Source organism: Poecile atricapillus, chromosome 1, assembly GCF_030490865.1.
Source record: "Poecile atricapillus isolate bPoeAtr1 chromosome 1, bPoeAtr1.hap1, whole genome shotgun sequence".
Classification (NCBI taxonomy): Eukaryota; Metazoa; Chordata; class Aves; order Passeriformes; family Paridae; genus Poecile; species Poecile atricapillus.
Window position 1 is genome coordinate 137,547,806 of NC_081249.1, and position 25,052 is coordinate 137,572,857.

The 25,052-nt window shown below is 39.1% G+C and overlaps 1 protein-coding gene across 7 annotated transcripts in view; it reads left to right on the forward strand.

Annotated features, from left to right (window-relative positions):
* Nucleotides 1-20,225, forward strand: part of CD44 (CD44 molecule (Indian blood group)) — a 48,382-nt gene extending 28,157 nt beyond the window's left edge. For 2 of the 7 annotated variants that reach the window (XM_058829561.1, XM_058829562.1), the window contains exons 7-13: nucleotides 6,135-6,296; nucleotides 7,423-7,581; nucleotides 8,845-9,078; nucleotides 9,941-10,132; nucleotides 13,142-13,264; nucleotides 14,508-14,586; nucleotides 16,572-20,225. In XM_058829561.1, coding sequence (XP_058685544.1) covers nucleotides 6,135-6,296; nucleotides 7,423-7,581; nucleotides 8,845-9,078; nucleotides 9,941-10,132; nucleotides 13,142-13,264; nucleotides 14,508-14,586; nucleotides 16,572-16,788 — 1,166 coding nt within the window. In that variant the 3' untranslated portion in view covers nucleotides 16,789-20,225. The remainder of the gene's footprint in view (nucleotides 1-6,134; nucleotides 6,297-7,422; nucleotides 7,582-8,844; nucleotides 9,079-9,940; nucleotides 10,133-13,141; nucleotides 13,265-14,507; nucleotides 14,587-16,571) is intronic. The other 5 variants (XM_058829568.1, XM_058829569.1, XM_058829563.1 and 2 more) reach the window with 4 other exon arrangements.
* The last annotated feature ends 4,827 nt before the right edge of the window (nucleotides 20,226-25,052 follow it).

A 25,052-nucleotide genomic window follows, 5' to 3' on the forward strand; every position in this document is an offset into this window, starting at 1 on the left:
AAAGACTATCTACTCTCTCCCACTGTCAGAGCCTGTGAGGAACTCATTAACCTTCTGGAGCGTGGAGGGGTTTAAAGCCCCAGAGGGCTTTTTGATGGCTGCTCTCAAGGGAGCCTGTTCTTTCCTGGGACTGCTAAAAGTGCTTGCATCTGGCTACGTGTTGCAGGAATGTCATGACACCGTGGGTTCATGCATTCGCCCTGCTCTGACATCCGTCTCTGGCATGAGCGTGCTCAAGGTGCTGGTGCTGGTGGACTTGACTTTGCTGGAGGAAAAGTTGCTTCTCAAGAAATAATTACAAGATCTTGGTTAAAAGAGCCATGTCCTAACAGCTCCAGGGCCTCATCCTGACAACCTGGAGGAAACCACCACGCAAGCTTGGTGGAATCCGTTCTCAGACCACTGGTGGTGGTCGAATCCTGGAGAGAAGACGCAAGAACCCACTTCAGCAACCAAGGGTAAAGAATGTCGTGCTAAGAGACTGCTCTGATTAGGGGCTGAATTACCAGAGGCCAGGGCAGCAAGGTCTACAGTTTGTAAGTGGAAGCAGGGGTGAATATGAGGCATTTGTCACTGCTGTTCATGTATCTAAGAGCCCTAGTGGGGCAGCTCCAGCAGGGTTGTGGCAGAGTGGTGAGCCCCTTGTGAGGGAAAAGGCCAGGAGCAGCTACGGCCCCTGGGAAGCACGGGGCTGTAAATTCTCCTCTGGGATTGCAAGGCTGCGAGTAGGGGAGGCAGGGAAGCTGAACTGCTGCCAGCAGAAGGCCTTGTGGGTTAGGGCTTCATGGCAGATTTAACATCATCACAGCAGATGTGACCTCCAGTGGCAGTGATTCAGATGATGAAGACTCTTCTGAGGAGATGATGTACCCCACAGTGTTTCCAGGCTGGGGCAGGAGTGTGGCCAGGGACGAGACTGCTCCGAGTACGAGTAAGGAACTTCTGTTGTCTTTGGTTGGTTTCTTTCTTAATTTTCCTGTCCTACCTGGACAGGTAGGTAACCTCCTCCTCCTTAGCTGCACATATATTGTTTGAAAATTGGATGATATTCTCATCTGCGGTTCCCTTCAGAAGTACCTCTTTCGTGACTGGAAAATTGTCTCAGGTCCGTATAATTAAAAATCATTCTTTCTCTTCTTTTGCTACTTAAAATTAGCATCTCAGTTTCATGTTTATTCAAATGTTTGCATTTAGTCATGGTTTTCCAAGACAAAAAAGTTTAGTTTTCATTCTCTTAATTTATATTAAGTGTTAAAATAATTCTGCTTTGTGTTTTATATAACCTACAGCTATTCAATAACAGACTTCCTGTCTGTGGAAGATGTTCTGGCACAATTTGGAAAGGCCGAACCCCAAATCCCTTTTTCATTTGGAACTGTCAAAAAAACAGTCTCCTGTTTGCTACCTTCTGCACACTTCCCATGCAATCTTCTAACGTCATCTCATTTAGTTTTGTGACCCCAGATGTCTAGGCATCATCCAGTACTAAAATTGAGATATTTTAATACATAGCCTCCTTTTCCTGATATGAATAGTCCCACAGTGGTCATGTGAGAACTCTTTTTTCATTCAGAAGCCACTCATAGTTGAAATAATTTTGTCTGGAAACCAGAAAAACACCACATATGAAGGTCAAAGCTAAATGCAGGGTGTCCCTGAAGTACACAAACTGCTACTTGGCTTTATGACCAGGGAACGGCCCCAGCCCTGGTGGGTTTTTAGCATAGATGTTGCTGTTAATGACTATACTCTAATGCTCTTATTTGTAGAAAGACATTAATCTGTTCTGTTTCTGCAATTTTATTTTATATTAAGTACATCTTAATATGTCTGTTGTCCGTGCTCTTATTTACTCAGCAGTCACTGTTCAGAAGCCTTTTATTTTTTTTAAGATAGTGCAGTATTTGCAGTTTTTCAGCAGTGGTTTCCCTTTTTAGTAGAAAATGCAAAACCAGGAATTCATCTTGCTTTGGGACTTTTTGTTTTTCTTCCTATGCTTTGGATAGTTTTGGTGTTTATTTACCTTTGAGACGCTGCATTGGTAACTTGTCCCACAGGTGTGTACTGCATTCCATACCTTTGGTGGCCTCGTGGTGTCTGCATGATCCATGGGTGAAAGTGTTTTCAGTCTCTGGTCATAGACTACTGTAGAAGTTCTGTTTTATCTTTTCAATTGTATTATAACTTTCTTGACTCATACTGGCTTCTTGGTGGTTGTCAAGGTGATCTCATTTTTTACTGACCGTCGCTTGTTTGCTCAGTCGTGGATATTCTAGCATGGCATTTCTTGAGTAGTTCTTCAGTGCTTAGCAAGCATGTTTTAGGTGTATTGAGGTATCTGCCATATTCCTTACGTCTAGAATTATTCTTAAAACATGACTTCAAATTTCTACAACTGCTGTAATGGTTTTGCATAACTTCTACTGTACATTATTCTGCTGCTGCTTGTTTTTCCCGTTTTTCTTGGGAAACTTTGCAGCTGTCGAATGCAAAGAAAAGAACAACTGGTTTGATGTGAAGGGATTTGATAAGAAGAGTAAATAGGCTATGCAAGAACTTCCATTTTCCATCATGTTATAGCGCACACAGATGGTAGGTTTAGAGCATAGTCAGCACTGAATCCCCCATTATTCCAACAGCTGTGGACTCACAACACGAAACACTTCTGGAAATCACCACGCAAGACCATTGGAATCCCACCTTTACAGATGAAGAGGAGCAGTATCCTAGCTCTGCTAGCAGGGGTAAAGCAATCAAGCATTTCAGATAATACTCAAATTTCTGATATAATTCACTCAAGTATGACACTTGGGGTGCAGCTGTTTGTAATTCCCATACCAATAGCCTCAGTCTAGTGTAATACCTTTACATTATTTGCACAAGAGCCCTCAAAGGTGGCATCTGTAACATTCATCTGTCACTCCAAGTCTATCTTACGCATCTAATGTTTATTTCTTGCCACTTTTCCTCACGTCTCTGGTATTTTAAAATTTCCAATGCCAGTAGTGTGCAGTAAAACTGAGCAGTCTGTAGTTTTTGGTGACCCACCTTGGTGACCTTGGTGGGTCACCCTTTTTTCAACTTCAAAATTTCTATTGTAAAATCTGAAGACAAAAGACAAAAAAGGGAGCTACAATTGTCCTACAAAGGATAATATGCTATCTCCAGATGAAAGTGAATATTTTGCTACCAGTGTTAGTGCCAGTAGCCAACTGAGATACCAAAACATTCAATTCTAAAATCTTCTGTTGGCAAAAGCTTATAGAGTGCATTGTCAAGCTATTTTTCTGTTTCTTTCTGGTTCTGAGATTGTTTTGAACAGCAGAAGTTTATACAGTTGGCCTTAGAACAGGTTCCATAATCACACAGAAATGGTTTTTGTGATAACTTTCTTTTAGTCGTGAAGTATTGTTAGATCAGTTGTATTCATATATTGATTAATATTACCTCTTTTTTTTTTTTAAGATAATATATATGTATTAGGTTTAATTTAAAAATAATTAATTGCATTTGCATGAGTGCTCTCTTTCTTTACAAATATTTCATTGCCTGAATGTGAAGATAAATATTCCTCCAGTTTTTCTCTTCTTGGGAAACAGCATAGTTTCTGTCAGGTGACTTATGACATATATAACACATCCAGCTCATTCTTTGCATGCTCTGATTAAGGACCTTAGATTTACTTTTATATGCCACTCATGGAAATGTTTGATACTTAAGGCAAATATATTTCCAGCTGAGTTCTGCTCATCTTAGGTTTATTGATGTATCTTTTCTAAACCTCCATTAGAACATCTCTTATGGTGGTGGTACTTCAGCTGATTTCTGACTGCATCTTTTGCTGTGTAAACAACAGCAAGTTAAAGAGTAAGCAACGAATTAATTTTTATGGTAAGAGCTTTAATTATTATTGAGTTCAAAATAAGTATGCTTATCTACTTATTTAATTCATCCAGTATCAGAAGGAATTGCAATTTCCTTTGCTTTATGCAATTGAGATAACTCAAAAGAGAAAGTTCCTCAGTGTTTTATTTAAAAAACCCAGATTACACAAACTCAACAGTGAAGTTAGTATTTATAAATATTAATTAGAGATGCAAGCTGTGGTTACTATGAGCTCTTCTGCTTCTTGGATATCTTTTATCTTTGGCTGGCATTTGGATCCTTTCTAGTGTACTTAAACTTGCTGCTGCTCCTGGTGATGCTTTTGTGTGATAAGGTTTCCAAAGGACTTTTCTTTTCTTTCATCTTTCATTTCACATGAAATGCAACAACAAGAAGAAAAAGCCAAAATTCAAAAGCCAAACATCCTTGTTATGTAGACCATGATGATAAGGATAATATGACTGATGTTGAGTATTTTGATCATTATTGATTCAATCATCATCTTACCAGTACTAGTTACAACTGAAAAACATCATGGACCAACCCAACATCCACTATTACACAGCGTTCATTCTGGAGGGATCAGGCAAGAACAAAATCCTGCAAATACCACTGGCAGTATTGAACAACATGAATTTACTACTGCAGGTGACAATTATTTTGGAAAGGACACTTCTACAGGTAATATTACAGGTCACATTTTAGTAAATTTTCAGGGTTTTCTAAGGGTTTAGTTTTAGGATTTTTTACTAACATTTTTGCATTCTGAGGCCGTAACACGGGTCCTGTAAATAAACCTGAGCAATTTCGATGTTATATATATATTTTTTTTTTTTTAGATTAGTCTGTTCTTCAGACTTGTTCCTGGATGTTTCTCTTCTATTTGTCTTGAATGTCAAGACCTTTAATAGGTTAATTCTGTAAATGTCTCCAATGTTTTGTGTTGTTTGTCATGCAGTCACAAGCTTTCAACAAGCTGTCTACCAGGGCTTTGTCTGTAGGAAACAGAGAAGGTTTAAATGGAAAAATAATAATGTGTGCTGCATTTTTCACTCCTTTGGGAACTCTGTTTACTCCCCTGTTGCAAGCCATTATTGGATCTGGGATATTTTTTTTCCAGTTTTTTTAATGGCAGTTACATCTAAAAAAAATATCAAAAATGTCTACTCATCCCACTTTGGAACTATGGCAAGAGGATACTGGTGATGAAGGGAGGAAAACAAAGAATAACGTAGAATAATGTAGTGAGGCTTCTCTCTTTCATTGGTTGAATCAATTGAAACAAAAGATCAAATTATACTGCAAAGATGGTAACTGAAATTGATATATTTTAATTTCTGTTCCTGTGAGTGTACCAAGCTTAGGAATTAATGACAGATGTGCTGTACTAAGCACTGCCAACAGTGAATGCACCAAAGTCGTCATCTGCTCTTGTGGATTATCAAGTACAGGTCTCTGATAACCTTTTATACTATACTACTATAGCAATACATAATGGCTTAATTGCAATTCAAATTGTAATGCACCATGGCAAATTTCTTGGGTTTTTTTTCCCCCTTACTGGGTTGAAGGCATTAAGAAGGTTTATGCTTTTTATGAGATTTGGGTACTCTTTTGCTGTGATTCTCTAATAAATACAGGTTGGTTGATATGGATAGTGTTTTTCTAAATAACTACAATATCAAAAACTCTCCAGCTGAATGCTGTCTTAGTCATCGTGTGCACCATTCACAAATCTGTAGCATGACCTGGCACTCCCCTTTGTCACACTTCCTTGTGCGTTTCCCTGGAGATACTGCAACTAATGAAACAGTGACATTTTGAGGGGGAAAGAATTGGATATAGTCAACACACTCAAATTATGTGATTAAAATCTTACTGATGGGTCATGTCCTTGCAGTTATTTATGTCTTTGAGGTTTTTAATTCTGCACCAGTGAATTTTGGTGTGCTATACAACAATACAAAGTTGACAGCAAGATTCAGAGAAATACTTTAGAAGAACAGTAAGACACCATGATTCTGGAAAGCATATGCTCAGTTTGAGGAAGGAATTGGTCCTACTGATGATAGTAGGCAGCTGTTCTAAATATAAACCAGGATGAGAAGCAAATCTACTTCTCTTTGCCATTAAATGTAGTAGACATGTGAGCAAGGCCTGTCATAGAGACAAGAACTGAAGAGGAGAATAATGTGAGAAATGGATCTTTACATACTGAGTTCATAATTGCTTCACCATCATCATAACAGCTATGGTCCCCAGCCATGGGGCCAAACAGAACGACTCAGCACAAGACCCATTGGTGTACCCAGGCTGGGATGAGGGAGAGGATTATGCCACACAGCCTGCTGTAACGGAGAGAGTCACTCCTTCCAGAGAGAACAATCATGACAGAGAGTCTTCCACTTCAGGTACTAGTAATAACGTCTGTTTTGTATGTTGCATCACTTCTGTCTCTCAGATGGCCTCTCCTGGAAAGATATTGCATGAACTTGTGGACAGGACTAATCAGTGATTTCTTAAAATAATGACATAAGCTGTAGAGCGATTAATTTTCTCTACACTCTGTCTGGGTGGTGGTGAAACAGAAGATTTCAATTTTAGTTCCATATAAAACATTTGGTTTTTACTTGCCAATACCACTTACAGGGATTTTCATTCCTTAGTAAAGCATGGCTGTGAAATTGCATCCAGCTCATTATGTAAGTTATATTATTTGGTGCTACCAGACCGTCTTTATGATAAAGTTGAATCCATACTTATGTATATTTGTACCTCAAGAAGTTAATCCATTTAACTTGTGAATATTCACCTGGCAAAAGTGTTCTTTTCTTAGACTTTATTGAAATATTTATCCCTCTGGTTCGTTCATAGAATGATGAGAGGCAGGAATCTATAAAACTGGCATGACACAACATCATGATGCAGTCTCACATAATGCAGTATTCATAACATCAAAATAATGTTCTAAAAACCTGGTATGGTCTTCTGGAGGTCTCCCTTCTCCATCTGCCACTGGAATCTGTGTGTGTTGCCAACATCTTGCTCCAAAGTGCTGAGCTTAAATGTGGAGTTTAAGGGTCCCTCAGAAGCCAGTGACAGTGTGGAGGAAGAAGCAGAGGCCTTCATGTCTTCTTGACTGTCAATATTGATACCCATAATGTGAAACACACTGTAACAGCAAGTGACAGTGCCAAGGAAGCTGAGACTCTGTAAGTAGCCTGGGATGCAGGTCAGGGAACCCTTCTGACTGCTGCCTCTCTCTACTGCCCTTGGGAATCTTTTTAATTAAGTAAAAAAGTAGATGAGAATAGCAAATGGATATGTCTTACCAGAACTGTGAGAGAGCAGTGATGATACACAGGACACAAGGTCTCACTTCTCTGCCCTTTTTGTGGACAGAAAAGGGTAACAGTGCTTTAAGGGGAACAGGAGGCTTGGATGGGATGGTAATGGGAAGGCCACAGCAGCACACACATGGAATTCACAGCTGTTAAATAATCTGTGTTTAAATCATCTATTAAACCATCATAACAGCTGTTGCCTCTCCTGATGGTACCCACCACAAAGAGCCAACTCAACCACTTCTGCCTTGGGATAATGAATCAGAAATGAGCACTGAAGGCATCATGAATCCCACAGATGCCCCCAGGGATGAAGTTCTCCACAGGACCACAGCCACTATGATCAAAACTGGTAATGACTCTCCTCTGATGGGTACCAGTAAAAATAATGGATTATACTCATTTCTCATGTCTGGTGTGAAATGAGACATTATTTATTCTGAAACTGACTTCTTTCCCTGTCTTTCCCATCTTCAAAGTGTGCATTCTTGTTGTGAAATTGCAGTGCAAATTTTTTTTATAATTTTGTTGCATGTGAATATTCCAACAAGAATTCCTGTCTGTTTCAGGATGTTTTTTTTTCTCCTGTGTGCCCTGTTTATTATGTCCCCTGACTTTATTCAGTGTGTATTTTTAACTGAGAAAGCAGTTTCTTTTTGGAGGTGGCTGGTAATGTTTGTTTTTCATGTCTGTTCATTCCTGGTCTTAATATTTCAACACAGTCTTTTAATACTGTAAAATTTGAAATAATTTATTGGAGTTTGTTCATGTAGTTCTGCAAGGTTCTAACTTAAAATCCCAAACTGCGTGTTATCCATTTAAAATTGCCCTCATTCAAAATACTGCTTTTTTATTTAATACAGTAAGATTTTTTTTTTATCACACTGTAGTTGTTTGGAACTTATTGCATCTTTTCTTCCAGCATTTTCTGAAAAAGAAATTCTAAGGAAAAATTAGCAGTTATCCTTCTGTTTTTCTTCCTCAAAATGCATTTTTATCTGGCTTATTTAATCCTCAACATTTAGGATTTCACAGAGAGCTGTGAAAACCACAAATTGTGTGGATTATAAATCAGTTTGTGGATTAAAATACAGTTCTGTTCTCTATCATCTAACCATGTTTTCTAAATATGAATGAGATTCTGTAGTTTTCCCGTTCACTGTTTTCAAGTATTATGAGGTTTGACAGGTCAGTTGTAAATCATACTAAAGTACGATTTTGCACTTTTTTCAAATGTTTTAAATTAAGTCATTCTAATCTAATTCTTGTATAACAACAGGAATTTTTATACTCATTCTGAAAATAATATTGCTGTTTTCTCTCTTCTAAACAGTGTTCACTAGGTATTTTCAAAATCCGTATTTTAGGCTGCATTGTGCATTAGTGAAGGAGGAGACAACCCAAAAAGAGTGTGTGATATGCAGAGAATATTCTTTGTTTGCGCCTTTACTTTTTTTTTTTGTTTGTTTGTTTGGTTTTGTTTTTTTTTTTCTTGCTTCAAAGTCTATATAGGCTAATAAATAAAAAGGTAGAGATAACTAAAATAAATAGGGACTAATATGTAAGGCACATTTTAAAAATGTTTTTGAAGTTAACTTAGCCATCATCACAACAGTCACAGCCTCCACTGACATTCTGGCACCAGAAGATATAACCCAGGAAGGATGGGCACCTCACCTTGTGGTAACAGCTGCTTCCTCTCCTGATGGTGCCCACCACAAGGAGCCAACTCAAACACCTCTGCCTTCGGATGATGAACTGGGACAGGGCACTGAAGGCATCACAAGTCCCATGGATACGCCCAGAGATGAAATCCTCCACAGGACCACAACCAGTGTGACCAAAACTGGTAATGATTCTGATGGGTACCAGTAGGAATAATGGATCATACTCATTTCTCATGTCTGGTGTGAAATGAGACATTATCTCTGCTGAAGATGACTCTTTTCGCTATCTTTCTCATCCTGGGGATCTTCATTCTTAGTGTGGACTTGCAGTGAAAAATCTGTCGTAGGATCTATGAACAAGGCATAAGGGACTCCTTGCTGGTGCACTTGGTGGTTTCTGTCCTTTGCTGAAGCATGTTTTTGGGTGATCTCCTAAAAGTTCTGCAAGACGTGCACTTAGGTGTTTCTGAAGCCTCATCTTCCTTTTTTGTGCATCAGTGTGATCAGACTGGATATGCTTTGGCACCATGACTGGTGTGGTGGAGGTGCTCTGGCAGGTTAATCAGATGACTTGTCCTGTGACTCAGCAGCAGCACCATCACTGGGGAGTGGTGTCCCAGTGGTGAGGGCAGGGCATTCACAGAAGATTTACATCCCTTAAATTCTGCCATCAGTTTTTTACTTCTCTCCCCCTGTGTATTGCCAGGCAAGACCAACAGATGTGAAGCCGCTCACTCCTGAGTTACAGGGTCAGGTTGTTGCTGCTAAAGTCTCTTCTTCTAAAGGTCTCCCCTTTCCATCTGTCACTGGGATCTGTATATGTCACCAGCATCTTGCTCCAACGTGCTAAGCGTAGATGTGGAGCTTAAGGGTCTCTCAGAAGCCAGTGACAGTGTGTAAGAAGGAGAGGCCTTCATGTCTTCTTTCCTCCTTCTGTGCTTTGCATGAGGAAGGTGAAGGTGCTTTCTGGCTTGCTGTGGCCCAGGAAATGATGTGGGTGGTGGTTTTTGTGAGTGCTCCCTGATCATGCCACCATCATGACAGTCGTAGAGTTCCTGGATGATGCTGACCAAGAGAAAGCAACCAAGGAGCCACTGGCACCTGGCACTGCACCTGGAAGGGAAGGTGAACCAGCAAACACCACAGATGGTTCCCATGTCCATGTCCATGGGATACCTGAGGTTTTTTCAGACATTGAGGACCGTTTTATTCCCGTGCAGACTCCTCTTACTACCAGTAAGAACAATGAATTATAACCATTTTCATTTATCCAACAGTGAGTTGTTATTGTGGACAATGGATATTGCCTAAAAATGTGTGCTAAGCATAATTGTAAATGGTTGTCATATTATGATTTCCTTTTTGGGTTTTGTTACTGGTTTTAACCTGCTGATAAGATGTCACAAATGGTATCTCTTTCTGGTAAAAGCATTAGCTAAAAGGCCAAAAATAGCATTTTGCAAATAAGGTTTTCTTATATTCTGCCATCAGCATGTGGTAACACTACCACTGAAATGAAGAAGTGCAAACTTTCTGCTCATGCCCATACATTTGTGGTAGCATTTTGTCTTTCTGTTTTTGCTGGGCAGAAATGACAGCAATGTAACCCTCAACTATCTGTCACTTTTTCCCCATCTGTAACCCCTCTACATTAGCTGAATACGTACAGAAGAAAGGTAATTCTCTATGACACCTAGCTGCATGTGCTGTTGGTGTCTTTCCAGGGATTAATTGTAGCTGTTACTGGGCTGTAACTGACATTTCATTTGTGAACAGCCTTGCTTTTCCAAAGGGCTATTCTTCTGATGAATTTAGTGCAGTTAACAGTGTTTGCTTATTACATTACATATAGCCTTTGGTATTTTTTTAGGTGTAGTCACGTGCTAATAATACAGGAAATGAAGGGACTTTTCCTTATTCCCAGTGTAGTTTCCATACAAATAACCATCCTAACAGTAAGGGGTTTTTTTACTAATTCAGCTAATCCAAACACTATTTTCATGCACTTTCTTGGAAGTTAGTGGAACCATTCCAGAGTAGAATTTTGCCAATGCTCTGTGGATATTCATTGTGCAGAAACAAGATTAAGTACCTGTATTTTTACAGCATTGCATAGAAAACTCTTGAAAGCTAATTCCCTTAATAATTCATTAATATAAATTAATGTATTGTGAGGTAGAACTTGGGCTAATTATTCTTTCAAAAATTTTGTTTAAACCAGTAAATTCAACTCTAACAAAATTTCCTGGTTATAGCATTTTGACATAGGCATAGCATTATAAATGCAAAATATGCATTTGCCAGAATTTTATTGGGAAGCTAAATCTGTTTTTAATAATGTCTTCCTACTAAAACCCATTTCTTTCATTTCACAGGTCCTATTCACTTAATTAATCTAAGCTGCCTTCTTAATTTTATGTGCAGACATTACACACTATGAAAAAATGTTCACTACCTTTCGGTTTTGAGCACGTAAAACCTGTAAGAACTGGTTTGAATTTTTTTCAGTGGGAATATCTGCATTGAGTCTTTGCATTGTCAGTACTCTGGCAAAAGGCTCAGAAGGCCATTTTCTCAAAACTCTTTAATTTTTCATTAACCATCTCTTGCTGCATTTTAAGAACACAGTATATGGGAATTACTAAGACACTACCATTGTCATCAAAAGGCTTATTTATTGAAGGGTTCATTCATTTGTATTGTTGCCTAATATAGGTGAAATGGAATGGAAAAGATTAATGAATGTATTGTTAAAGGCCTTCTCTGATCAAATGGGTAGTTTGATGTACCACTTCTTTTCACTTGTTTTTCGGTTTTTTTTTACAGCAGTAAAAAAGCTGTGGTCAGACATTACTTAGTGTCCAAGTGTCCACAGAACAACAAGTCAGTCCACTGAAGGAACACAAAAAATAGCCGTCCATAAAGAAAAAAAATCTAGTATGTCACCAGATTGAAATATAGAGAGCTTTTGAGGATCCCTCCCTGCCACTTGCAAGCACCTTCCAAGAGCCAGAACATCAGGGAACGTGGCTGACCCCTACTTCTTCTCAGTGCTCAGGGGAGCAGCAAATATAGCAGGTTTCTAAGCACACAAATTTTAATAAATGTCTGAATGCCTTTCTAAGGGGTTTGTGGAGGAAAAGTGGCATTTTTCAAAGATGATACAGCAAAAGTACTTAAAAAATACTTTTAAAGCACTTAAAAAAACCTGCTGCAATGTGGTGTAGACAAGTTAGTAGGTCCCTCTTGGTTAGCTTTCTTTGATGCTAGATCAAGACTCTCCATTGTTGAATTCATGCTCTGTCCTGTGTTGTGAGACAGCACCAAACAACACACCAGTCAACAAGTTTTTTGTTAATAAAAATAATAAGACATCTGGAAAATTAATGAACTGCTTGCTGGCAGTGCTTCACAGAGGGAATAAAACATGCTTCTCAGTTTTGCATTTGCCAGCTCTTACTAGGAAATGAGATCAGAAATGCTGGACAGAAATTAGTTGTAATGTGTGTTAAAGAAAAAGAACTTTACAGCTGATTAGAGTTAATGTTTAATTAATTAGAGTCTGGAAGAATTCAGAGAGGTGGAGATCTGTAACACATTTTTTTGTAGTGATAATGAAGCCGTCATCCCAAATGAAATTATTGTATCTATAGTCTTCTGATAATTTGAGACTTGGGATACCCTTATGGTAATAGCATGGGCCAGGAATGTAATTGCATGAAAGTTTCAGCAGTATGGCCAGCACAGAAAATAGACTGATTTAAGATCTGATATGATCTTGGAACCAAATTACACAGCTTACTAAAAAGGACAAGACGATCCACATCTAAGTTTGCAGAGAGCACTTTTTTCTATTAGAAAAAAATACTTCTAATTTTTAGAGTCCCATTCTATAGCTGTCAAAGCCACAACATTCAGAGAGAACTATTGTTCTATTTTATGGCAGAATTAGAGTTTTAGGTGTTCAGTTTTATCCTGTGTCGGAACAGAATTTAAACATATGAGGGAGAGAAGAGGGGAAAGCCATGAGTTTTGCTTCTCAAAATACTAAAGCTAGCCATAGTTCAGAGGAGTGTCATGCTTGTAGTCTATGTGATAGTTTTCAGTATAAACACTCGTTAATTGCTTCAGCATGGACTTTCTAGAGTTTGATTTTTACATTGCTAAATTCACAGTCTTCCTACCTTGCTGTTAAATATTCATCAAGCATATTTGGCCTGATGGATGGGGTTTTTTGTTCTTTAGGCTCTACCTCAAGTGTGTATGGTAACCAAGGACCACACAAGGGACATTATGAATCCACTACTTCCCCTGGAGAGAACACCACAACAAAAATAGCTTCACAACCAAGGTCGGCCCCTGTACCAGGTGGGTTTTTGAAGTCAAATGTTTTAAAAATACAAGCACAGAATTGTCTTCATATGAACTGAAGTAAATGAAGGTCAAATACAGTTGTTCAGACTTTGTTCTGAATCATAAAATATTCAGCATTTCACAAGTAGTCTGAGAAACAGAGCATATTGTAAGTCATATAATTTTTCAGCAGTACTAAGATGTGATAAACCGTACATTTGGAGAATGGGATTAAGATTCAATTAACTTTTAGAAACTGAAATTAAACCAGGCAAAACTCAATAAAGTTATATGCATAGTATCATATCCATGAGAATGTTCAGCAAAAATAACAGCTGAGACAAGCTCTCCAGAATAGAGCTTGCAGACTAAAACAGAATATAAAGAAGCCAACATCATGATACAGCTGCAAAAGAATGCAAATATATTCTGGGGCTTATTAGTGGTAAAGTAATTTTTAAAACAGAGAAAGTAATTATCCCACTCTACTTAGGCCTAGCAAGTCCAGGGCTGAAACTGTTCAGTTCAAGGCAAAAGGGAAAGGGAAGTTCAAGGGAAAAAAATGGAGAAGAGCACACAGAAAATTTTGGAAAGGTAACCTTTGAAGCACTTTTTGAAGAACTCATCATTTGCAGGGAAAACTGAAGGGAGATACAAGAGAAGGATGCTACAAAAAGAATTCCTGTCAGTTTTTCACCAGGGAGTACTAATAATTAACTAAGTATAAGAGGTAATTTGTTTCAAATGAAATGTACGAGTTAAACAAGGGACAGACGTTTCAAACAAAGATACAGGACATGGTTCTTGAGAGAGGACCCCCATCTGTAATGGTACCAGAGCTATAATGGTAGTGGAGTAGGCTTCTGGGAAGGTTGTAAGACCTACTTTACTAAAAATATGCTAAAAGTCATCCTGCTTTTGTGCCTGGGATTGTAGCTGTGTCATGCTAAGCCTTTTTTTTTTGCTGTTGGAGTTAATCAGTGAAACAGCTCCTCTTCACCTGTGCCCACCAAAGTGCTTCTGGGTGACAACAGTGATGGGGGGTTTAATCTCAGCTGGCCTGTGTGTAGCTGGATGATGAAAATGTGTTTGATTTGCACAGAAAGACTTTGTTAACCAAACATTCATGGAACCTAGGAAAAGAGTGTGACAGCTTAAAGCAAGCAGAAGAGATTGTGTTTTTGGAGTTCTGTGAAATGGCAAAACCACATGAGATGCATTCACATGCTCCCCTTCCCTCCCCGCTCTGTCCCTGCAGACTGGCTGATCATCGTCGCAGCTCTCGTGGTGCTTGCATTGATCCTTGCCGTGTGCATTGCTGTTAACAGTCGCAGAAGGTAAGGCCACACCTTTACATTTCCTAAACACACTGCCTTGCTGTTGTCTTCCTTGGGAGTCTCCAAAGCTTTGTCAAAGAGCAGAGTAGCAAAACACATCCCCTTCGAAGCTTGGAGTGGCTTGGGGTGTGGGAACCCAGGTCACCATGTCCTGCACAGGTCACACAGCCTTCACACTCACCTGGAGCCACTCACATGAAGTCAGCACCTACATGAACCATTTGGTCTTGTAAATGGAAACTAACTGTGTACAGATCACAGAAAACTAATTACCCTCTACCTGTTAGTTACTAATGGGAGAATCATGCTCACAGAGGGTGGAAGTTGTGAGATGAACATAGACATCAACAAGCACAGGATGATCCAGGAATAATCCTCCACCATTAAAGCATTGTCTGTGTGCAGTGTGAAGGGCTGTCTTAGACAATCACAGCGATTCTGTGAATACCTGTTAGCGTGCTCCTTAAAAACAAGAGGCAGTATCACAGCTGGCAGTCACAATGCTATATGTGCTAGCATTGCTCTCAGAGCTCTCAATAGCTTTATGTACCCCGTTTTACAGATGAGGACACTGAGGAGTGAAAAGTAATGCAGTGATCTGTGCAAAGCTAGCTGGGAAATTGGAAAAACCCCAGCCTAAAGGATAGGCTATAATATTCTTACCTCTTTCTTTTCTCTGGGGGCTGTTCTGAGATTACTTCCCAATTGTCTTCAACAGCTTTTTGCTACTTGAATGTTAAAATGGAGCTTTTTAACAGAGTAACTATTTGCTACTTGAATGTTGGATTTTTATCTCTTTTTTTTATCAGAATGACCATATAATATGTGGAGATGTTTGTTCAGGAAGCAGTGAGCACATTTTTTCCTAGTCTGTTGGTTGCAGAGCTGCTCTTTTAAGAGGCTGTGGAGCTCCACAGCTCTTTTGGCATTTTATTGCTGCAGAGCAGGAAATCATTCCCAAGGGTGTGTGTAACATTAACAGAGTGAACTGAACTACTTCAGATAAAATAACCCTCATCTATGAGTCAGAAGGCGTGAAAAAATGGTATTTCAGAGGCATAATAGTAAAATTGAATGACCAAATTAGTCATTCAGGAAAAAATACGCTTCATTTAAGAATAAAGCACTTAAAAGTCCAAATTCACAGACACATTGTCCCTCTTAGGCGTGTAGGGCTCTGCATATTCAGTTTAGACAAGGCTGCTTGAGGACAAGTAGAATGTCCAGCACTGTGTAGCCAGAGTCCTGTCAATAGTAAATCTGACAGCTGTGTAAGTAGTACTTTCTTACTACACTGAAGGATACCCAGCCCACAATAACCAGTGTGCATCATCTTTGGACTGGTGACTCTTTAAAAGATTGCGTGTGCACGTGTGTTTTAATTCAGAGCTGCATCTAAAGTTTATTGGGCAGCCCTGCAGCGAGTGTAACTTTGAAAGCACAGAACCTATTTCCTACCTGAACATCCCAACCAGCTCTGCTGCAGACAGTTCTCCATGCTCCCTTACTGTTGGTTGGCTTCTAAGCTTCACATGCTAATACAAATTAAAAAACAGTTGTTTTGTTTAATGACAGGTGAGCTTCATCCAGATTGCCTGCTTGCATAAGAATTTGTGCATTTTCAAAGCTGTGGTCCCAAGCTTGGATTTAGAAGGTGTCCTCATAGTGGGAGTAATTTGCAAAGTTCATAAATGTGGATATATTCAAATGATAGGAAAAAATTTCTGGCATTCAGTAATTATTGCTATATGTAGTATCAGTAAATATAAATTAGATAAGTGAGCTCCTGATAAATTTTATGCATATAATGGTGATGCTTTCAAAAATAAAATATGTGATATGGAGAAACTTTGTACTTTGTATGGTACAAGTCTGCACTGGCAGACACAAGTTTAATTTTCAATCACCTTTTCCTAAATATTGGCCTTCAGGTTTTTATTTTTGCTAGACTCTATTTATAATACTTTATTTTTATTTCTTTCTAGATGTGGGCAGAAGAAAAAGCTAGTGATTAACAATGGCAAAGGGGCAGTGGAGGACAGGAAGACAAGTGAATTAAATGGAGATATCAGCAAATCACAAGAAATGGTGCACTTGGTTCATAAAGAACAGTCAAATGACCGAACACAAGCATGTGATGAATTCCTGACTGTTAATGAAACACAAAACCATCACGAGTTTGACATGAAGACTGGAGTGTAATGGTACCACTGCCAAGCAGATCAGGGCTGGGGAAACCAAAGTCACGCAGAACTTGAACAGGAATTCACAGATGCACTGTGCTACTGATGTCTTTTGAACATAAGCATAAGTTCTATTTCTTTTTAATCACTTTGCAATGACGCCTGAGTTTAAAAATTGACATGTGCTTTCTGAAATACACCCCCAAGAGCTGGATAATGCTTTCAGTTCCCACACCCTTCACAAAGTGAAGTCCCTTCACTGTGTCCTGGATGCTAGGAGGCATGCAAGTTGACATCATTATTCCCCAGATGGAAGGTCTTCACTGTGTAGAGCTAAAGAAATATCCAGTCACTCCATCTTACAGATATTTAAAGTATTAAACATGCCATGGTACAGAATTAAGTGAAGAAAAATGTCAAGAGTAAAAAAAATCAAGTTTAAACCCAAAAGGCATCTTCTACAATGTCTGCAACATCAGAATCCTTCAGAAATGCCTTCTAGCCAGGAATAGCAGTGGGTACATTCAGATTCTGCCAGCATAATCAAAAAGCAACATTTTATAATTGTGTGGCTTGGTCTGCAACGAGGGAAACCCAGAAGGACAACATTTATTTATCTCTATTTTTAAATATCTATGGACATACAGCAAGTCTTCTTGGGAGGGGTAATAAAGGCATGAAAACATGAGCTGAAACATAATAAACTTCTATTCTTTATTATCCTAGCTACCTGTACAATTATCATTCAGTTTTTGTTCATTGCTCTTCTCCCCCACTCATTCATTGGTCCAATTTTGTGCATGTTTTTAATGAGCCTGTTAGATAAGGTAATGACCCCAGCTCTATCACATATGCACAAATCAAGCAATTGAGATCACTAGGGGAGCTGATAGTATTTTGTTCCTGAAAATAGGTCTCCATATTCCTGCTCCATTAAGGAGATGCTGAGCCTATTACCATTTTTTCTCCTCTAACTATTATACGAGATTGCTGATATTTTAAAAGTTGCTTTTCTATGATCTCGCTCATTTCCTCAGAATTCTAGTTCATTTACATTTTTTTCCATCTGCTTTTTAAAAATGCCAAAAAGAAACATTGCTTGCTTTTTGGTATCAGAAGCTCAATTTCTACAGAAAAGATCAAAGCAAATGAAACCCTTACCAGCCATGTAATATAGTACAATAGCTGAGCTGCATTGTTATATGTTTTTGTTATGTCCTTTTGTGTCTGTTATGTAAAGTATTTGTATTAAGCTATGATGCTGTGCATTATATTGATATGAATTGTCAGGAAAAAAATTATTTACTACCAGTGGTCTGTGCCATTTTTAAGAAAGCTTATTGGAATGGAGGGGGAAGTTTAGCTTCTAATTGGACTGCCCCCAGGAAATGCAGGGGAAAACGTTGGTTTGTGTCAGCTGAGGGATGTGGACGGTCTGTAGCAGGGTTATTCAGGAGTTCTGTTCACTGACCATAGACCCTATCTTTGTTCTGCTGAAGTATGTTATTTTATGTTCTCCATCTGAGGCAGTCTGGAGGATGAATATTCAGCTGGCTAAATGCTGACTTTAGCTAGCACTGATCTTTACTGGAACATAAAGCACAAGACTGTTGATTATATTTGAGTCACAGCCCTCCAGCAGTTTCCCATGTGCTTCACAGAAATGCTCAAGTGCCCTGGTATCTGCTGGCAGATCTCCTCAGGGCAATTTACACCTGGGCAGAAAGTTCCAAGACAAAGTGATGTTTTAAAATACACATAGGATGTTTTCTGACTTTATGTAGGTCAGGTATTTCATCTGTGAACAGTGCATTGATTTATGTTTAATGTTTTTAAACACGCTTTTCTATTTGTCATTAGAAATCAAAATGATCTGTTGAAGGCTGTGCTTAAACTGGTGTTAGGTACTCATTCCACTAAGTATGGAGATCCAGAGTAAGAATTATTCCTCCCTTTAAATCCTAAATGAATATAAGTCTCAGTGAGGATTTATTTCATTGTCCTGGAGGTTAAATTTCTCTTTTAAAAAACCAAAAAATCTGTGGCATGTTATTCATCTCCCCATTCAGATGCTGAATGAAGAAGTCCACAAACTTCTTTGTAATTTATCTTATAGTCAGTTGCTATAAAAGCACAGACAACACTGGTTGGGTTATTTGTATATTTTTAAATGGGAGATGCTCAAGAGGCAGTGCCATTATTTTATATATGCTGATTCTTTTTAGATTATGTCCTGTGACTTATGTGTAATTGTTTCACTATAGTTTCAAAACTAGACAGCCATTTCATATGTGTAATACAGTACATACTTTTATTAATCTTGCTTTTATTATGAGGGGTTGTTTGTTATGTGTATGTATTTTTATATAGAGCACTCGATATATTTGCGTATTTATTTAACAGATTAATCAAAATGAAAGAAAATGCCATTTCTAAATTGTAACTAGAATTTGCTAAAAACATATTGGACTTTAAAATAAGCATCCAAAATAAACCTGATTCCACACTGAGGATAAAATGTAAGTCCAGCTGTTGGTGGGAGAGAAGTATTCAGCCGGATAGTGCTGTTGAATACTGTGATTGTTTTTTCAGCTTGCAAACTCCAATCCAGGTGAGGTGAATGCTGTGTGACCTCGTCTGCTCTGCCGGCTTCCCATAGGCTCCACAGATGCTCTGGGAGTTAGTGATGAACTCAGCTTTCTCCTGGAAGCAGACAACAGCTACAACAACTTGGTTGAGTTCAAGATTAACTCATTGAAATCTTGATGACCATTCCTGTCTCATTAACCAACAGCATTTGGAGAGTGAAGCACCCAGCAAGATCCAGCCCTTCCTTCTGGGTGCTGACAGACAAACTGTGTCTTGGTCTGTCCTTGGTGCCTAAGAAGAATGAGGATCTCTCCTAAAAATGCTAAGGAGGTCAGACCTGCGATCAGCTTGTGTCACTCCTTTGTCTTGAGAAGTTTCAAATAAATGTGATCCAGACCAGTGGAAATACTGTCTAAAGCAGCAAGCATACTTAAGAGAGGCTCTGCATGTTTTATGGGAATGAGATATTTTCATGAAGCATTGAAGGTTGATTGCTTCATGTGTATTTTGTTGAAGTTCTGACGAGGAATATTTGATTAAAGCAGAGAAAGGATGTGCAGCTGTCATGTCTGCCTTTGTGAATGAACCCTTTCCACAACACCAGTTCCAAAATTGTACTTTTGCAGTTTTTCACATGATAGGGATTTTTTTGTGTGTCCCTTGTCAACAACAACGGCCTCTGTACTAATTAGTTTGAAGCATGTTGCCTGGAATATCTTTTAGGAGACAATTGCGAGTGTCTCTAGCACATACCATTCTGGTTAGGGTTGGTCCTAATTATTCTTTCTGTAGATGAAGGAAATAAATCCTCTGACAACTGTGTTCTGCTTCCACATACAAAGACACCAGGGTGTTTTGTAAGTCGGCAGTTAATAGGTTTATTTTAAGCTATATTAGGCCGTTAGACAATAATTATTTCTTAATCTTTATTAAACAGTTCAAGGGTCTGATGCCTCTGAGTCTCTGCAAGAGCTCTGATTAGTAAAATACCATCCCTTTTGTTAACCACAGGTTCTGACTATTGCTTCTCTGTGGAGGAAAAAAGGACAAAAGGTGACAGGAAAAGGGTTGTTCCTTGGGGTGTGGTTCCATCTGTGTGGGAGTGGGTGACAAAATTCCTGTTCCTTAAGGGTGGAAAGAATTGTGCAAAGGTGTTTTGGGCATCGAGCTCTGGGGGATTCAGGATGGAGTGAGAACATAATTTCTGGGAAAGGATGTAAAGTGAGAGTGAAATTTCTGTCCTACAGCTGGGAAAGTACCTTCAACACCCCCAGGACTCTGGCACTCGAATGTTTCACAACTCTGAGTAGGAAAAGAGCCTTTTCCTGTGAATCTCCCCCACCTCCAAGTCATCCTCTACATCCACCACCTCATTTGCACACTGATTTTGAATTTTCCCCTGGTTAGCTTATTTCTCACTATTGCTATGCTGCATGTGGCATCCCCCACGCTGGGGAGAAGCAGCTGTGGCAATGAGGAGAGGCAAATTTAGCCAAGATGAGTAACAGTGTCTTTTGTACAGCACAGAGACTGCACTTTTTGCCTTTTTCTCACTTATTTGGAGTAAGGTTAGTAAAGGCAAGATTTCAAAAACATTTCTGAGAGGGATTGATTTGATTTTTATTTATGCCTTAACATATGTAATACACAAAGTGAAAAATTACTCTGGGGACTGTCCATGTGCTGAAAGCCCTAACATGTGCCAGGTGTTAAGGATGCCCAGGAAAAAATGCTCAGGAAATGGAGCTGAGGGAGAGGCCTTAGCAGATAAAAGCAGTTACGCTCTCCATCTCTCTTTTTGTCTCTCTGGTCTCTTATCCCACTCTGGTCAGAACCATATCCTTTATCAATAACTCAGCTATAGTATTTGCTGCTTTTCTGGGCATTATTTTCATCCAAGAAATCTGTCAAAATGAATCCTCCCTGACTCCCCTACACAATTCCGCTTCTTGCTTATCTTCCTATTTTGAAAGTTCAAGACTGATACAGATCTTCACATTAGTGAAAAGAGCTGCTGCATAGGGTTTTTTTAAAGTTAAAACGGTAGAAGAGAATCCACCATCAAAGCAGCTCTCCTGACCTCAAGACAGTTGATTATTGTTAAAGTGCAGGTAAAGCAGAGGCAGTGAAAGCTTTACATATGCTTTAAACACAGCCTTCTTTCAATTTTGTCTGGATGGCTCCAGCAAGCAATAGAAAGGTTTTGTCTGAGTGACACCTTCAAGGAGTCTCAGACTTTTTATTTAAAAAGTTTTATTAAAAGGAATGTATTTATTCCTACTCTACAGGCAAAAGGGTTTTAGATAAAAAGTGGGGGAATGAGACCTGTCTTTATACATTCTCTGCCACAAAAAGGTGTGCATTGAGCACTGATGTGAATGTCTTTGATTTTTCTTTAAAAAAATATTTTAAAAGTTACAAAGTTTTGGATCAAAACAAGTTTACAAAAACTGTCAAAAAAGATTATTATTTTCCTCAGAAACAGACATGGTTTCAGCTAGTTTTAATGTTCCAGGTAGAAGATACAGCTGTACAAATTCCCTTTTCTGTGTTTTTTTGGGGGCTTTTTCTTGGGGGTGGGGAGAAGATTCTCCATGTCTAGTACATAGTATAGCTTTCCCTTTGTACTAAAATTAAATTTTGAGAAGTAATTTATTATCCCACTGGGGAAAAAAAAATCATGTGCAAATTTACAACAAAACAGGATTAAGTCTAAGATACCATAAATTTAAGTGCATTTATCAGAAAAAACTGCAGCACTTTTTAGAAAATTAAGAAAAGTCTCACTAAAACACCCACTTAGAATTTAGATCAACAGCAGTTTTCTGCTGGTGCTGAAGCTGAGGCTGAGATTAGGGGTATGTAGGCTGGCAGTGGTAAATCAGCATATGGCTCATAGGCAGTGGAGACTGTTTATTCAGAAACTTTTAAGTCTGCTGAGTTTGTCCTGAAGTCCTTGTAACTCTCCAAACCCAGGGAAGAGGAGGATGCAATAAGGCATTTTCCACTTCTCTGGAAGCTCTGAATTTTGTACCTGGCATCTGAAAGCCTTGCCTTGGGCAGTTGTAGGATGCAGTCAGTTTTAACACCCATACTGCCAGTCTCATGTGGAAGTGTATCAATTGTTTGGTACCATTTGGTACCAAATGGCTTTGGTACAGATGAGTTTTAGCTTTCATTCTAAATTTACTTTTAGTCATTGGTGTACATCATCTAGCTTCTGGCAGGACAGAAGGCTTTTCTGCCCTGGGTAAATCTAAAAAACCCTTTAGATCATTTTCAGTGACCACATTTTCCTTTGCATGAATTGACACTGCACACTTCCATTTTTTTCATAAAAAACACTAATAAACTGTTCTGTCCTATGATGGGAGTTAAAAGTATGAATTTTATATTTATATTTATATTTATATTTATATTTATATTTATATTTATATTTATATTTATATTTATATTTATATTTATATTTATATTTATATTTATATTTAATCAAAGTACTTTTTTTAAAAGCAAGCATCCTGTTCAGGGCTGCTGCTACAGATTGCTGGCAGCACCTTGCTGGAGCTAGCTTAGAGAGAGACAGTTTTCTGCAGCTGAGTTTATCTAAGGTGAGTCCATAACAGCTGAGCCCCCTACATGAGACACAGTGATCTCAGCTGACAACAGCACACCAAGGGAGAGAAGAGTCTTCCTTCACATGCTGTGGACCACAGCCATCAGTGATACAAGCCTCAGAGCAAACATTGGGCTCCTTTTACTTTTTGGATCCACAAATTATTCTCTGTTCTGGCTTTGTTCAAGCATTGCCTGTCTATCTGTAACCTAGTGTGCAAGTACATGGACTTTGTCTTCCTGTAAAACTGTTTCACAATCATCCCCTCAGCTCAGCATATTTTCCAAAACAGATCTCCAGATTCACTAGCTTTATAGTTCTTGGGTATTTCCCTGCAGTTCTTTAGTGGTTTATTTTCTAGTTAATCTTTCTTCCATTAATCAAGTGAAAGTCTGAATTGAGCTCCGGGTAGGGATGCTTGTTTGTTCAGCCAGTGGCTTAAGAACAAACTTACCCTTTGTTCAAGAAGGCTGACTTCCCCTCCCACCCATGAAGAGGACAGATAAAAAGCCTGCCTGTTGTTTACTGGCTGGTCAAAAATGGGAGAAGCCCAGTTCAGAAACAAAGCTGAAATGATCCAGTCAATTTAGATAACACCAGTAACCTGAGCAATATAGTGGAATGAATTCTGAGTGCATTTCCTAGTCCCTCCTCTTGTCCCTCCACTGCATTGGGAGTCAGCTGCCTTTTCTCCCTGGCACATCTGCACAGCAGCGTTTCTCAAGTGGTGTTCAGGGATCACAGGAGAGTGATCCCTGCAGCATCTTCAGGCACCCCAGTAAGAAAACAGCCAAATGGGAGATAGATCTGTTTTACAAATGACTACATGTAAAGCAAACATTTTTAGTTCAGTCGTGAGTGAGAACGAAGAGCACAACACTGTGTAAAACACTCTGTGTTGCTTTTCTAAATGCTCATCCCTGCACTTCTAAAGCCCTTCCAAGAGTGTGAGGCCTTGCTCCTCCAGACCTTGTTCCTGTAGTTTTGGTGGGCAGCAGTCAGTTTTCTATCTGTCTACATAGACACATCTTGTTTATCACCACAGAACTTGTCTGCCTGAACCACCAGGACCACAAGACCTTATCTTGCATGCAATCTGTTTTCCTTCCTGCTTTCATTGCATGCTGCACGAGACAGCACAGTCCCCTGCCCAGCCCTGCAAAGCCTAGAGCTTCAGATGTCAGCAGTACCCCTGCACAGGGCTCTGCACAGCTTTGGAAGCAAAACGACACCAAGCCCTGCTGGGGTATTTCTACATTACTGCAATTCAAGTGCTTGCTGAAATAACTCCTTCCAGCCCAACTGAGTGTAATTTTTAATGCTGTTTTCCTCTCCTAAAGCACTGTACGTTGGGGCCACCTGTTTCATAACCTTGTCCTGTTCACATGTACTATCAAATACAAAGAAGTTTCCGATCTAACAGCCCTGAAGTATTATCTCAGTTGTTCTTTCATGCCTGAGAGGAGATACAGAAACATCTCTTAATATGGGTCCATGATTCATAAATCACTGGCTTTTATAGCCCCTTTTAGCAGATTCTTTCCTGTAGAGAGGGACACATTCCAGACACAAACACACTCCTGAAATAATCTTTTTCTCTAAGGCTACGGACACAGAGAAAAGGGGACAAGGGGCTTGCAAGGGCTTAGAGAAAAAGCCTTTGGGGTGTGTATTTTCAGAAAGGTCAGCTTCATAAAATTGCAGTACTGGTTCCTGCATGGGTTGGTTATTTTAGGTCATTTTGCAGAAACATTGCTTTGTAAAAAGCAACATACACAGGTTGGTGTTGAGCCTTTAATTTTAAACTTTTATTCTGATGTGTAACAGAAGAAGACAGATTCCTTTTATGGAAGGAATCTGAACCTACAGAGTACACATGAAGTATGTGAGTGATGGGCATCCTGGAAAAACTTCAGTGAGGAATTTTATGTTAGCAGAATGCATTTCTTAGCAACACAGGCCTCATCACCGTTTTTGCCCTGGTATCAAAATGGCAGCAGATAGATTTACTTTTTCAGTAAACCAGATTTATTTTTTGCCCAAAGATCCTCCTAGCACCACATCAGGACTTGGTTCGTTAC